Below are 14,946 nucleotides of genomic sequence, written 5' to 3' on the forward strand. Positions count from 1 at the left end.
TTGAGCCAACGTCATGACTCGAACACGGGTCCTCATTTCCAAAGTCGGCAGCTCTAGTCCTTGCATCACACCTTTTCCCCTGTTCTAAAAGGTTACCATGAAGCACATGAGTCATTCCAGTTCCTTTAATTGTTGCAGCGCGGCACACCGTGCTTTACATTTTCATATGGCGGCCACTCCTTTCTTTCAGTCTGCACGGCTCGCACACCTCCTTTCTATATTTACTTGTTTTTCACTTTGTCGAAAATGTACTGGTGTAACAGCTGTTAATATGTGCAAGTGTCTGTGTAGCCTTTTATGTTGCTTTTCCTCAACAAAATCAGTTTAATCTCTGATGCGGTCAGGTGACTTTCCCGCAGCTGTACCGTGTGACATGCTTGTTATTTCACTCCAGTGCTTGCAAAGTGATAAGTTAGAGAGACAATCACAGCAGGGATGCCGGCAATAAACTGAATTGAAAGGCAACTGACAAAAGTCCCATGAGAGTACTGCTCGAGGCAATGTGAGGTAAGGCTTCTCTTCTGTGACACTTGCCTTTTGACGCCATGTCACCCCGAACAGAAAATGGGGGAAATAGTATTTTTATCATCCATAAACGTGTAGTGCTCTTCGCGGGGCATAACCCCTCCATTTAATGGACAAACAGTATCATATCCATATTGAGGGCTTTCCTATTCACAATACTTTGACATTTGTGGTACTCTTCAATTTTGTAAATACGTTTTCTTACTTCTTTGAAGACACCATTGCAAATGCTTACTGCTGCGCTTTTAAAAAAAATATACAATTTCATTCTCTATATGCTACGCATTCTTAGCAGCAGGCACATTAACCCACAGCACTACTTTATGTCCAAGGGCACATAATATGGTTGTCAAGGATTGACTGAGGTGTTCGCTCTGACTCAAGTCAAGCTCTATAATATTTATAGTCCGCATTTTTCTTCGTGTTATCAGCCCACTTAAAGACATCGGTCATAAATGTGGAGTTAAAAGTCGCTGCTCATGAAAGCAATACAAGCCAGTCCCGGCTTACCATTTTCATTATTCACTTATTGTAGTGAAACCTATGTATATTTTCAGAAATTATAGTCAAAACGAAGAATCTGGTGTTGTAAGTACATTTTATCATCCTTTGTTGACTACATTGTCATCTACAGTCAGGTATTTATATTTACGCGAATTTTTGTATTGTGTTTCATTCAGGGAGGAGTAGAGTTTTCTTTCACGAAATGTCACACTAAATGAAGTACCGTAGCATGAGACAACCACTTTTCAGAAACCAGCGCGCTTATAGGGAATAGCAAGTTCCCTCTCTCAGCTGGACATATTAGTTCAATCTCCATGGCTGTTTTTACAGAATTGTGCCAGCCAGCCAGCAACTCTGATGGTGGGGTGGTCAAAGTGGAATTCTATTGTAGTTAGCATGGCAGATTTAAATTAGGTTGCCAAACGGCAACATTTTAATTTTTTGCTGCAGAAAGAGAAAGAAGGTAAACGGAAGTGCTTTATTTATGTGCAGGGCCACTGGAATTATGTGGCATGAAAGGACCAAATTATGAGGCAGGATTGACCAATTTATGTGGCAAGAAAAGTCCGATTAGGCATTTACAACACCAATAGCTCTAACTCTTGCTTGTTTCGCAGTATGGTTAAACAGTTATTCCCTTTTATACTGTCCCCCTCTTCTTCAACTATTACGCAGACCATTATCGAAGACTTAACTGTCAACAGCAAGCACCAAGAAGTATCTGGAGAGGTGGCTGGTGTTCAGGAGACACAGTTAAAACTGCTACAATTTACATGTAGACATGCGTCTGTAGAAACAGACATGCCTAAGGGCTTGTGGTACTGTGAGGACTTACTTTCACATGGGGTATGACTTCTCAAAAGTAGCTGAGTTTTGGCAGGAAGTAGGTGAATGACTCAAGCGTATCTGATATCTGCGTAAAATGGAAAGATAAGATTTTGCTGCTGGGTGTGTGAGAGTACTAGCCACCCCTAAAATATTACAAACTGCTGTGTGACATAATGGTTAGCAAAAGGCTGAACAGGATATAGACAGGCCAAGTGGAAGAAAAGTCACATCTAGGTTTGTGAATGGCTGTACAGGTATGAACAGGTTTGGGCTTTGAAGCAAGAGGTATACCAAAGCAGGGGCAGACTGTAGGTCCACAAAAGGGTGGTATGGGTGGTAACATTTCCATGAGCCCCTGTCTGAGTTGCCAAGTTTTGTTAACATTGTCCCTGCTTATACACTGTAGATATACGGACATAAGGATGGGAAGAAAATTACACTGTATGGTAAAAAGGTTGCTTATTGTCTTCTGTGTAATATCTTAAACAAACAAATGGTTTAGAAAAAAGGAAGGACATGTGGAGGTGCCTCATAGAGGAACCCCAAACGGAGGGAGCAGACAGGTGTCAATGAAGACTGGAACTTACAGAATGCATCCCTTTAAGTATTATGGATGTTACCACCTCATCCATCCTCTTTGCCCCTGTCCTAGACTTCAAGAACCAAAAAGTGACAGGATACAGGAATGCAGTGCTATAATTGTGAATTTTATCAAGCAAAGTCCTACATGTTAACTCCTTACAGGACACTAGCACTATAAAAAGGCCGTTGGGCGGCTTTACATCTATTCGATAATGGAACATTAAGGTGTGAGGAGAAGCCTAAGTGACAGCATGATAAACCTTGCACAAGAGAATCCCACTCTTCCCATGAACCTACATTTTAGGCTGGAAGCACCACTTGAACTTACGCAGAACAGTCCTAGCTAAATTAAGTTAGAGCCTAGTGATGATTAGCCAAACCACTTATTCAAAGTTGCAGTGATGGGCTTCTTACTCTGGTTCTGTAAGCTAATAAGAAATAAAAAGAATCAGTGCACTACTTGACCTGGGGACTATCCACATAAGAGAATGGTCCAATGAGCTTCAAGAGAGTGGAAATTACAGATAGGATGAAACAGATATAGGGCACGGATCCCCTAAGACCCCAACCTCCCCTAATTGATAAGCCAACATGACTCCTAGAGCAGCAAATGTAGCCGAAAGCTAAGAGGGTCAGAGTGGAAAGGGTAAAACAGAGGACCCCAATTTGGGAATTTGGGCTACCAGCTCACCCAGCAGGGTGTTGTGGCCCTGTGCCGCAAACAGAAGGTCAGCCAACTGACCTATGGAGTCTCTTGCTTTAACTGGGCTCAGAAATTGACCTTCCATGAGCAGGACTCAGCAGGCACACTCCCTCTTTCTTTGCTAGACGGCAGGTGCAGTCCACATTGATACAACCAATCTTCACCACATGCTTGGTGCAGCAAGGCAGTCCTTCAGTCATCTTCTCCAGTCTGACACCAGAGTTCTGGGTGCCCCATGGGTTCTTTTTATGCCCGGAAAATGGCCTAATGGGAGGTTGCAGCCACTTGCCAATGGGCAACTGGATTCCCTCTCTCCATGATGACTACGTCTTGTTAAGTGTGGTATCTAGTCATACAAGAGTGTTCTATTCTGCTGACTCTCAAGATGGTAGGACCCCCTTTCTCAGTGTGCAGAGTTCCCTAGTTCAACCCAGAGATGTGGCTACCAAGGGGGTTACATTGCCCTGGAAAACCGGTTTGACAACTGGTTTCCTCACTCTCTCTCTCTCTCGCTGTTTCTAGTGCCAACATGTCTACCTAAACAATAGAGCAGCCCCTCTCTCAAGTGTTTCCATGTGCCCTTCAAAGGCAGCTTCTTCTATGAAGCCTGCATTTAGGGCTAACACCCATGTGGCTTCCTGCCAGGGAAAGGTAACACTTCTCCCTCACACAGATGTTCTATTGTGTCCTTTCCCGGGAGTTGTTCACATGTCTCCTCAGAAGGGCAAAAGGCTGTCTGGGAGGACAGTCCTTATGTGCAACTATAAACAGGCTTTGAATATTTTGGCCAACTAAAATGGCAACTTCCATAGTTGCACTTTGCCCACCAGAGACATTAAATTCGATGTAACCATTAAATCAGATTTACTGCACTGATTCTTTCGATACCTCACAGTGCCAACTTTAGTAGTCCCAGTCAGAAGTTGTCAGCCTGTAACTCTGCACTCGCCAATGAAGCTACTACCCTTTTCCACAGTAAAAATGACAATTAAAGGATTTTACTGCTGGAACACGTAAAGGTACAGGTACTCCCTTTTAATATACAGCACGCTGCCTTAGAACTCAATAGGCCTACCTTAGATGTGATAATTATATTAAAAAAGGGAGGACGGGGCGTTGCCATTACTTTCAATGACAAATTTGAGTCAGCTAGTTAAAACTGCCCTACCAGTCTGCAGTGGCAGTCTGGGAGACATGTTTTACTTTGTTGTACTTGTGATGCCACAACTAGTGCTGCAGTCCACAAGAGAGACTTCAACTTACAGGCCCTAGGTACCAAATTACAAGTAATGTGAGCTATGCCATTTGGGTGTAATCCAAACAACCATATGTCCCTTTAAGAGTCAGAGTCCCGATTAGCAGGGCTTTGAGCATTTTCAGAGCCATCATACCAGTGCCTGGTAGTCAAAATGGGGGATAAAAGTGGGTGTGAGCCTGCACAAAACCGGTTTCCTTCAAATCCCCGTTTCTGTGACCCTGCCAACAGTTCAAGCACTAATATCCCTCAACCCTGATGATCCTTGCCCCTCTAGCTCCAGCCACCTTCAAGATGGTCATAAACCGCCATTGTTGCTATCAGAGGAAGCAATGTGGAGGGGATAGAGGAACCTATTCACCCACAAATGTGCGAGCACTAACCCCTGTTCCGGACCCTGCATGATCATAGACATCACTGCAACCTGGACGTCGTAATCCTGGCTCTCCAGATTCCAGTGAGAGTAGAGACTGTGATGAAGCCCTTATCCCTTAGTCACTCCCAGACTAAGACCATCTGGCCAGCCAACAATACCCACGGACACTCCTGGAGACAGGCCTTTCTCTCTTTTGGCAGAAAGACCTCATCTCTTTCTGATGCAAGGCCTACATAACAGGTCTCTCCAGAACAGGGATGATGCAAGACTTCTTCACATTCAGCAAAAAAAACAAGCTGTTTCAAATAATACCCTGCCATATGGAATTCACATCCAATTTAGAAAAGAAAGAGCAAAGATTCACTATCCATCCAGGTGAGATAACATTGGATCCCATTCAGTGAAGAGAAGTTACCACAGGTAAGACACACAGATCCACAGACAAGCCTAAAGGTAGCACAAACTGGTAGCGGCAAGACTCCACAGCAAATATTAAGAACCACAGACCGTCCAGTTGTCTACAAAACATGTTGCACATAGATTGCTAACAAGAATTCCCACATATAGAACAAAGGAATCACAGCCTGCCCCACAATCTTCTTGAAGGGGATGTGCATGATGAACCGGGTAACACAATTCAGTTTCAAGAGCGATCTAATGTTCCCAGAAAGATTTTAATTTCCTGAATGGAATTAAATAAACACCTAGACTTGCTGCTGGTGCTCAGGTGTATCCTGAATAGAATTAAATAAACACCTAGACTTGCTGCTGGTGCTCAGGTGTAGTGGTACACCCAGACAGCAGCAAGTAAATCCAGTTCCCATGGACTAGTGGCATTCAAGCAACCTGGGAAGCAGGGTAAGAAAGCAAGCATGTGTGTAAAGTAGTAATTATGATGGGGGACACATCATTGAGGAGAAAGAAAACAGACCCAAATATTGCCAGAGATAGACTAACTACAAGAGGACTCACTGAATTCCAATCCTTACATGGGTTACTAGAGATTTACACTAGGGACTACTAATATTTGAGGAGAAGAGGGAAAACAAAGAGGGTGCAAAATGGAAGAACGGGAGAAGAGTGGGGTACAAGGAAACATTAGCAAAGGATTATTCAACACAGCATAAGGAAATCAACATAACATTGCAAGTCCTCTGAATGCTGCCTACAATAAAGGTGGTTCCAAAAAGAAAAACTGAATTGGGGGAAAGGTGGGAGGGTTTTAGAGAGGTATGGTGTTATGCCACTTGTCAAAGTAGATTTGTGAAATGGAGTCTGGAATGGTAAATACCGTATTGTTCCTCTGAAAGTATTCTTCAATGGAGTGGATGCAATGTAGAGGATCTGAACCTTGGCAAAGCGGGAATTGATGCTGCACACCTGTAAGAAAGAATACACAGATGAGAACATTGGCTTTCAAAAATGTGCCACCTGCTGGAATATGGGTGGACAATTCTATCAGCAGCAACACTGCCCAGGTGTAAAAGTGAAGTGTTGAGCTCTCCCCTTCCAAGAGTTGTGAGTGGTGACTCTTCAGGTGGCGAACTATGAAAGTGAGATGGAGCATCCTGACTGTTAGGATGGAAAAGTCCTCTCAAGGTAAGAGACGTGTGCCTCTACCCTGAAAGCCCATCTGTACTGTTGTCTGGCTTCCTAATGCAGATTCTTTTTTTATAAAAGGCAAACACGGATCTTGCTATGCGCCGCGACATAGGCCTGTTTCACAGACTGTGGTCTTGTTGGACGAGGAGGGGTGACCAAAGCCCTACCCTCGTAGTGGTGGAAGGCTACTGCCTTCAGCAAGAGTTAAGCAGCACGAGTTCGGTTGTTGCAGTATACTGTGCAATGATCACTAGAAGTGAACAGGCCCTTTTTTCCCTGTGTCACTTGGGTGGGGCTTACAGGCTCACTCACCTTTTTTAAAGTTCCACTGATGTGTGCTTAAGTCAACTTTGGCCTACATCAGGTAGATGTTAAGTGCTACATATGCAGTAATAGTGTGTGTTGGATGTATGTGTGCCTCGGAAGCGTACAGTACAACGGTAAAGCAGTACTATGCAGTACATGAGTGATTACTGCATGTGCTGAGTGTATGCATGCCTGCAAAGAATACACTACACAAAAGATGTAGTGCTGTGCAATGAAACTCATATGCTGTGTGTATGTGTGCTTGCAAGAAATACAATACATGAATACTGAAGTGCTGTGCAGAGGGTACATGGTAAGTGTGTGTGTGAGCTGGCAGTGTGTTTGCCTGCAAATAACACACTCTGGTACAATACAGAGAAACCACAGTACTGAACAGTGTGAGCAGAATGAGTGTGTGTGTGTTGAATGCATGTGTGTAAAAAGCTGGCTCTTTATCTAGTGGACCAAAAAGAGGTACACTGTGGAAAGAGTCCAGACAACTCTCAGAGGAGCTACAGAGGCACAAATGACACCCCAAATGCTCCCTTCTGTGGTAGTGTGGGCAAGCAGTTAAGCATTTCAGAGCGTAGCGCTAAGCGTGTTATGCACACACATTGGCAGTAAAACACACTTAATAAAGAAATCCGACACTAATTTATAAAAAAATAACATGTACTTTTATATAAATTTTGACAACAAGATTATCTGAATCAGGTGAGTAGTTTTTGAGTTATGAATTTTTACAGTTTTTAACAGTTGACACTTAGGATAACATGACCGCACCCAAAAATTGCACTATGGGAGAGAGCATGTACTGCATTCAGACACTTTACAACTACTTACGAGACCGTTCCGCAGGGAATAAGGTGAGTATGAGAAGGTCGAAGGCCACACCAACAGGTCACCTCGGAAGGCTCTGGGGCATCCAGAGGCCGATGTATGCTACGGCATTGGGTGCCCAATTCACTTTAATGGAAAACAGTCTGGCCGGGAGGTTGCTGCAAGCTGGGGCTGGAAAGTCAGACCGGGGGAACCCACAGAGGGCTCAACCCTTGAGGTCCTCTGTCAAGTAGGGACTCCGTTGGTCCACGTCTCAGGCTGCGGTGTTCGGGTGCAGTGGTGTCTTTTGGCATTGGGTCGGGTGCTGGAGTTACTCACGGTTGGAGGGGGCCTGCAGGAAGAGGCTGCAAGTAGCAAATGAAGTCCAGTCTGGCCACACCCAAGGATGGGCTCAGCTCCAGAGGGTCTCAGGACACCATGGCCACCATCGACTCCCTCAGACTCGGGCTGTGGGGCTCGGTGCAGAGGTGTCGGGTCGTGTTGATCAGGGACTTGCTCTGCGTCTTGGTGATCTAGTGAGGAGGGGAAACAGGGCAGTGGGGCCACTTGTCCTAAATGGCCTTGTGGATCCTGATGTCCCTCGATGGCAGGTCTGTTTTGGTGTTGTTGGAATCTACATTGGACCACCAACAAGTCTTAGTTGCTGGAAGGGGTCCAGTACCCTAGATCAGTGTTTTTCAAACTTCTGTGAACCCTCAACTTTTTTATTCCTGGAAGCCAGGGACCACCCCTGAATCATTATTGGAATCAGAGGTTCCCCCACTGAGTCATTACTGGAAGTCAGTAAACATGGTCTGTGATTTGAAATGAAATACACAAAAAACAGAAACAAGCATTCATCAAACAAATACACAACTGATAACACATTTTACAAACAAATATAAATACATACAAAAAAAACAAATTCATTTTAATAAGAAGGTTGAAGCTTTTCTAAATTCAATTGAAGCCATTTATTATCCATACTGTATTCTATTTGATGCACCTGCACTGCTCCCAGGAATCAATCTAAGGACACTAATTTAATTTTTAGCCTCCAATTTCAAATTCCTTGACATTTACAGTAGGTTTTAAAATTTTCTATTGCAAATTCAGGCACTTGATTTATATACAGTTTTCTAATCTGTTAATATTAATTTTATATGCAGTCGCGGACCCCCTGAGGAAGTTTCGCAGACCCCCTAGGATCCACAGACCACAGGCTGGAAACCACTGCCCTAGGACTAGGTGCAGAGAGCCTCCGGGCGGGGTCAGCGTCTTGGGACTTCTGTGAAGATGTGGGGATGCCCTCCTGGGCTCCAAACAGTCTTCTCCTGGCTTGTTGATCCCTCAGAGGGCTCGATGGCCAACAGGGGAGAGTACCAGACTTTACAAGCATGCCTGCAGATGCAGGGAAGCAGCTCCTCTCCTACAAGGAAGACTCTTCTGGTACTGGCAGCCCTCTGGGTTTCTTGGAGTCTACAGAGTGGCGGAATGAGTCTGTTTTTCTCCTTGGGTCAGAGGCAGCAGGCAGGCTGTCAGGTTGGTTAAAAGGAGATGAATACCCAACTTCAAACTTCAAACACTTTGGCCCTCATTACAACCCTGGAGGTTGGTGGAGAAGCAGCGGTCTTACCGCCAACAGGATGGCGGTAAAAAAAATGGAATCATGACCATGGCGGTTACCGCCATGGTCATCCGCCACTTCTCCGAACCAACCGCCAGGGCAGAGACGACCACTGGGCTGGAGACTTGGGTCCCCAACCCGGCGGCCGTCACAAGACTGCCGGCAGGATCATGACCCGGCTGACCGCCATGGATTTCATGGAGTTGGGAACCGCCATGAAATCCATGGCGGTAAGCACTATCAGTGCCAGGGAATTCCTTCCCTGGCACTGATAGGGGTCTCCCCCCACCCCCGAGTCCTTCCCCGACACACCCACCCCACAAAGGTGGCAGGACCTCCCTCCCCACCCCCAACATCACTATACAGACTCACACACGACACGCACGCAGACACCACCAACACACATACCCGCACACACACCAACAAACATTCCAACAGCCACACACACAGGCATACACGCACACAGACATACATAGACAGACACGCACACATTTCCAAACACACAACACCCCCCGCATGCATACACGCACTCACACACCCCCTCTCCATACTCACACGCACACCCCCATGCACGCACACAACACACAACACCCCCCGCCCCTAACGGACGATCAACTTACCTGGTCCGTTGATCCTCCGGGAGGGGACGGGATCCATGGGGGCTGCTCCACCGCCAGCACCCCGTCAACAGAACACCGCCACGCCGAATCATGTAACGTGATTCAGTGGGCGGTGTTCTGTGGACGGGGAGGTGGAGCAACCTCCACTTCCCCGCCGACCACCAGTATGGCTGCTTGTGGCTCTCCGTCCGGAAAAGGACGGAGGGCTGCCAGCAGTCATAATTCGCCGAGCGGAAAACCGCCAGCACTGGCGGTCTTCAGCACGGCAGTCCCTCGGCGGTCTTGTGAAAAGACCGCCGTGGTTGAAATGACCGCCTCAGTTCCTAAATCACATTTTGCGTCTGGAAATGGACTATAAGAAGGGGAGGTTGAGACGCCAAACGTTTTTGTCTGCCAAGCAGCCAGACGGCTATTTGAGTAGGGTAAACTCTGCAAGACTTCTCCATGTGGCCAGGACTGGGAGCCAAGACCTGCTAGTCTCCCTGCTGGGTAAGGGGGCATCACCAAGGGAAACCAAGACTGCATGCCCTGGAGCCACATCATCAGTGATTGCCTGCTTGCCAAGAGGAAGTAAGAGCTTTGGAAGCACACAGGTCCACTGGGGACCCCTAACTAAAGGGCTCCCTGAATGAAGTGTGAGGAAACAACTGTGCACCGACAGGTCATTGTCCATGTGCAGGAGTGATGTGGCAACCTCTGTATGCCAGGAGAATTCAGGTGCAGACTGAGCCTTGTATTGAGCGATGTGGGAAGCGCCAAAGCCGTACTTTTGCGGTGACCCAGTATCCCAAAGGAGGCCACTGTTAAAGTTACAGTTGCCAGCACGTGGAGCCTGGTGGCTGCCTTGGCAGCGACCCCATACTCCAGGAGGGGCCACTGCGGTGTCTGCGACTGCACCGTATAAGTCTGCACCTAGGTGGAAAGTACTGCAGCAACTCCGTATGCCAAAAGGGTCTAATGTACCATTATTGCAAAATGTTTGGACTGTTGCCTGCGAAAAGGCTGCAAGAAGATTGACTTACCTCAGCTTCACAGGTTGGGGACATCTCCAATCTCTGGGAAAAGCTGGTGCGCCGCTCAAGCGAGAGAGCTTGCACCTGCCGGGTACCACCACATTCACCTCGAGCAGTCTGACTTCTCTGAACAGGATCAGCACTTGCGAGTGCCTGCAGACAAGAAACTCACTGCCCTGCTAAACGCTTCCATACTACAGGAGCAGGTAAGACTTGTACTGGGCCTGTGGGACCCAGGAGGACTCGCTGCAGACGGTGCTGAGGCATCACAGACACTTTTGACTAGTTCCTAAAAGAGTCAAAGAGGAACTCTTGAGTACGGCCTACTAGTGAGCATTCCCCGGATGCAGCTACCAGTGAATGGGGAAGAACCCCAAACAAGTTAGAAGGAAGACGGTAGGACAGGGATTTGCCTCAGGTGGATTCTGTTGTTGCTTACAAATGTGGTTATTCATTTGAATGTATAGAGCAACTATATGACTGGACATTACTTTATTGAAAACACTGCGTGCACTTTGAGTTCTGAGTCGTGTTCACTCACCTGTAACTACACTTACCCCGGATGGAGCCTTTGACTGCTTGTCACAGCTACCACTGAGAGTCAAATGCAGAAGGTGTACTTGGCCCAGTTGCAAGATGAAACCAACACTCCCAACAAAAATAAGGAGGGGATAACAGATGTGAACACATAGTGCCTCAACTAGCACTGCTCCACTGATATGGTGCAATCAGTAACATCAGCAAAATACTGCCACAGAAAGGAACTCTACTACTAGTGCTGCCAAATCTGATAAGGTAACTGGTGGGAAAGTTGTCATAATTTCATGAAGTTGAATTATAAATTACAATGAACATATGGATTTGAACAAAAACATCCATGGTTAGAAATGAACAGACTTGCCTGCAATCTTTCACTGGAATGGGAAACGCTTCCTTAGTTGCCCATGAATCTATTTTATGTTCAAACTTCTAAAATAGAGGTTAAAGCACACCTATTTCTAAATCTCATTGGGAATCCAGATTTTGATCATACAAGAATAAGTATGTAGGCACCGTACCGCAACTGTATATGCATAGTGAAACAGCTTTAAACGTTCTATTTCTAGCAAATACAAGAAAGAATGCATTTTATTCTATTCAGCTACATCCACATTCATCTATTAGCATAAGCAGAGTGGATACCTGCTTTTTCCATATACGCCACACAACCCCTTTCTGTAAGAGTGTGCACTAGTCATAAAATAAGCTTCATCAGGCCTGATTTTCTAGGCTCCCATGAATGATATCGGCAAAGGACTTGCTCTGAGACCCTCAGAACCAGGTATATTGCTTCACCCATTTACGGTCTCACAAGATGTCCCTCTCTGGGTTGTCATTTGCAGCTCTAAAATAAAAGGGTGCGCTTATTTTGTTGGACAAAAACACTGAAACAAATAGGCCAAGGTTAGGAAATGCTAAAGATATCTGACAAACATTGAAATGTAAACAAATAGAGCCAATAAGTGTAGGAAACTGGGTTTTTGATGCAACTTTGACTGAAGTGCACAGGATTTGTGCTAACCAGGTTCCCAGTGCCAGTGCTCCTTCCCAAAAAGCAATACCACTGGTCACTTGATGCCCAAGTGACCAGGCCCATAGCACCTTTGTATGTCCCTAGTAAGTGGTACCTAGGGCATAGGTAGGGACTAAAGAGGGTCCCTACGAGCTGCACCATAACTTGTGCCACTCTAAGGGACCCAGCACCAAACTCTCACAGACTGCCACTGCAGGCTGCGTGACGAGCTGCTCCAAAAAGTGAAACCACGACATGGCACACATGTTTGTGCCATGTCCCCTAACACTGCCTGTAACATTTATAAGTCACCCCTACAGCAGGCCTTACAACCCTAAGGTAGTGTGCATTATATTACAGGTGAGAACATCTCTGCATGAAAAGTTAAGCAACGTTGAGAGATATATTTTTTCAGCAGGGAATTATCTGCCCATGCTATGTCTTTGTCGATTCTTAAACATAGTAAGTGAACAGGGAAGCAATTTAAGTACATGTGCTGGACATTGGTCAATACAAGTTCCCCAGCTACATGATGGCTTCACTGAAACTAGGGATGTTTGGTATCAAACATTTCAGATTAATAAACACTCACTGATTCCAGTGATGGATTTATTAATACATGCACCTAGAGGGAACCTTAGAGGTGCCCCCTAAAAACATAGCAACTGCTGGAGTGCTGACTGACTGGTTTCCACCAGTCTGCCACCAAAAGACAAGTTTCTGACCCCCTAGAGTGAGAGTCTTTGTTCTCGGGCGGTCAGGAACAAAGCCTGCTCTGGCAGGACTGTTACACACCTGCATACCAAGACAGGGGAGCTTCAAAGAAGCCCAGCGTCTTTGGTAAGCAGATCTGGCTTCCCCAAGAAGGGAGATGCTGGCCTCCTGCCCCAGTGCCATTTGGCACCTGGATAGGTGGAAAAATTAGCTACACAGCAGACAACTTGCAGGCAGCGACACACCTCTAGGGTGACCAGCCTGAAGTGAACACAGCCTTAGAAATTCCACCATCTTGTGTGTGGTGGAATGAGGAATTCTGGGGCAGGGTGATGCCCACACCCCAAACGTAGTGGTCCTCTAGGGGGCATATTGATCATAGGGGTAAGTAGCCCATTGGCCACTATCCCTCACTCCCCTTAACACCCCTAAATCGAGTATTTAGAGGGACCCCTGGATACCAGGACCTCAGATCTCCACTGGACACAAAAGAATAGGACAAAGAAGACTGCTGACCCTTGAACTGAGGAGCACAACTGACTTGCTGCACCCGACCGTTGTGGAGCAACTGACTTGTACTGCCTCAGTGCAGACGCCAAGAAACATGGGGAGCTGCCAGTGCTTCACCAATTGCCAGAAGAATCTCCCTTGGAGCAGAGGAGCTGCTTCCCTGCATCTGCAGGCACCCAGAGAAGAAATGAGAGGACCCATGACCACCAAAACTCTAGGCCAGACAGCCCCACTCCACCCATGCCTCTAAGCCTGAAATGAAGTGGGCCAAAGGTGTCAGCATGGTGAACAGGCCCTCCAGAGAAGAAGCCCAAGAGATATCACGCACCTGGCACTTGCAGCCTTCTTCTGCAGGCCCCTCTCTACCGCAATTGTCTCTGGTGACGGAGGTCTCACGGTCCACTGCACCTGGCCACCCCGGACGGAGAAGAGGACCACTGGTGTCCCTACATCCCCAAGCCTCGTGAGACCTATGCCCTCTTGTTGGTTCAGTTGGGCTGGACCCTCCAGTCCATGTCTGCAGCCTGTTTCTGTGGACCCCCCTCTACCGGAACCGCCACCAGTGACGGGAATCCAATGGTCAAAGACACCTCTGCACCTGGCCGGCCCAGAACGAGGAGAAGAGGACCACTGGTGTTCCTACATCCCCAAGTATCACAAGGACCTAACCCTCTTGGTCGTTTCCCCGACTGGTTCCCCAGTACACCCCTGCAGCATCTTTCTGACCGGAACGATCCCCATTGACTTCCAAGGGGCACCAGACATTGAACTACACCACTGCACCGGGCCGCCCCAGTGTCACCCGAGGTGATCTGTTAGACAGCCATGGACCCTGCCCTGTACTCACCTTAAGTCTAGAAGATTGGTCCTGTAATTTGCTGTGAAGGACCTGTTTGCCGTATATGTTTTATCTCCGATAGGGTAACATTGCAGTTACAGAAAAATGCAAGTGTTGTCTTCTGAAAAGTGTAAAAAGTCATATCTCAAAAAGTACTCACCGAATTCCAATGATCTTAGTATCTAAATTTATATAAAAGTATGTGTAATTTTTATAAATTAGCGTTGGATTTCTTTATTGTGTGTGTTTCTCACTTACTGCCTATGTGTGTGCATTACATGATTAGCACTACACTCTGATATGCCTAAATGCTCGCCCACATTACCACAAGAGAGAGCATTTGGAGTGTCATTTGTGCCTCCGTAATTTCTTTGGGTTGGCCTGGACTCTTGGCAGTGTACCTCTTTTTGGTCCACTACATAATGAGCCAGCTTCCTACAAGAAGCAGGTTATATCACCTGAAGGTTCTAGAAAGTACAACGCAGCTCCATACAATTTGGGGTTCACGCTCAAACAGATGTAGTCATACATTTTGAAGATTAGGCATGTGTATATTTGTAGCCAAGGTAAGC

The 14,946-nt window shown here is 46.4% G+C and overlaps 1 protein-coding gene across 2 annotated transcripts in view; it reads right to left on the reverse strand.

Annotated features, from left to right (window-relative positions):
* EXOSC1 (exosome component 1) overlaps positions 1-14,946 on the reverse strand; it is a 128,618-nt gene that overhangs the window by 71,972 nt on the left and 41,700 nt on the right. For both annotated transcript variants that reach the window (XM_069239618.1, XM_069239617.1), the window contains exon 4: positions 6,065-6,153. In XM_069239618.1, the coding sequence (XP_069095719.1) occupies positions 6,065-6,153 (89 nt within the window). The remainder of the gene's footprint in view (positions 1-6,064; positions 6,154-14,946) is intronic.

This window comes from Pleurodeles waltl, chromosome 6 (assembly GCF_031143425.1).
Source record: "Pleurodeles waltl isolate 20211129_DDA chromosome 6, aPleWal1.hap1.20221129, whole genome shotgun sequence".
Lineage (NCBI taxonomy): Eukaryota > Metazoa > Chordata > Amphibia > Caudata > Salamandridae > Pleurodeles > Pleurodeles waltl.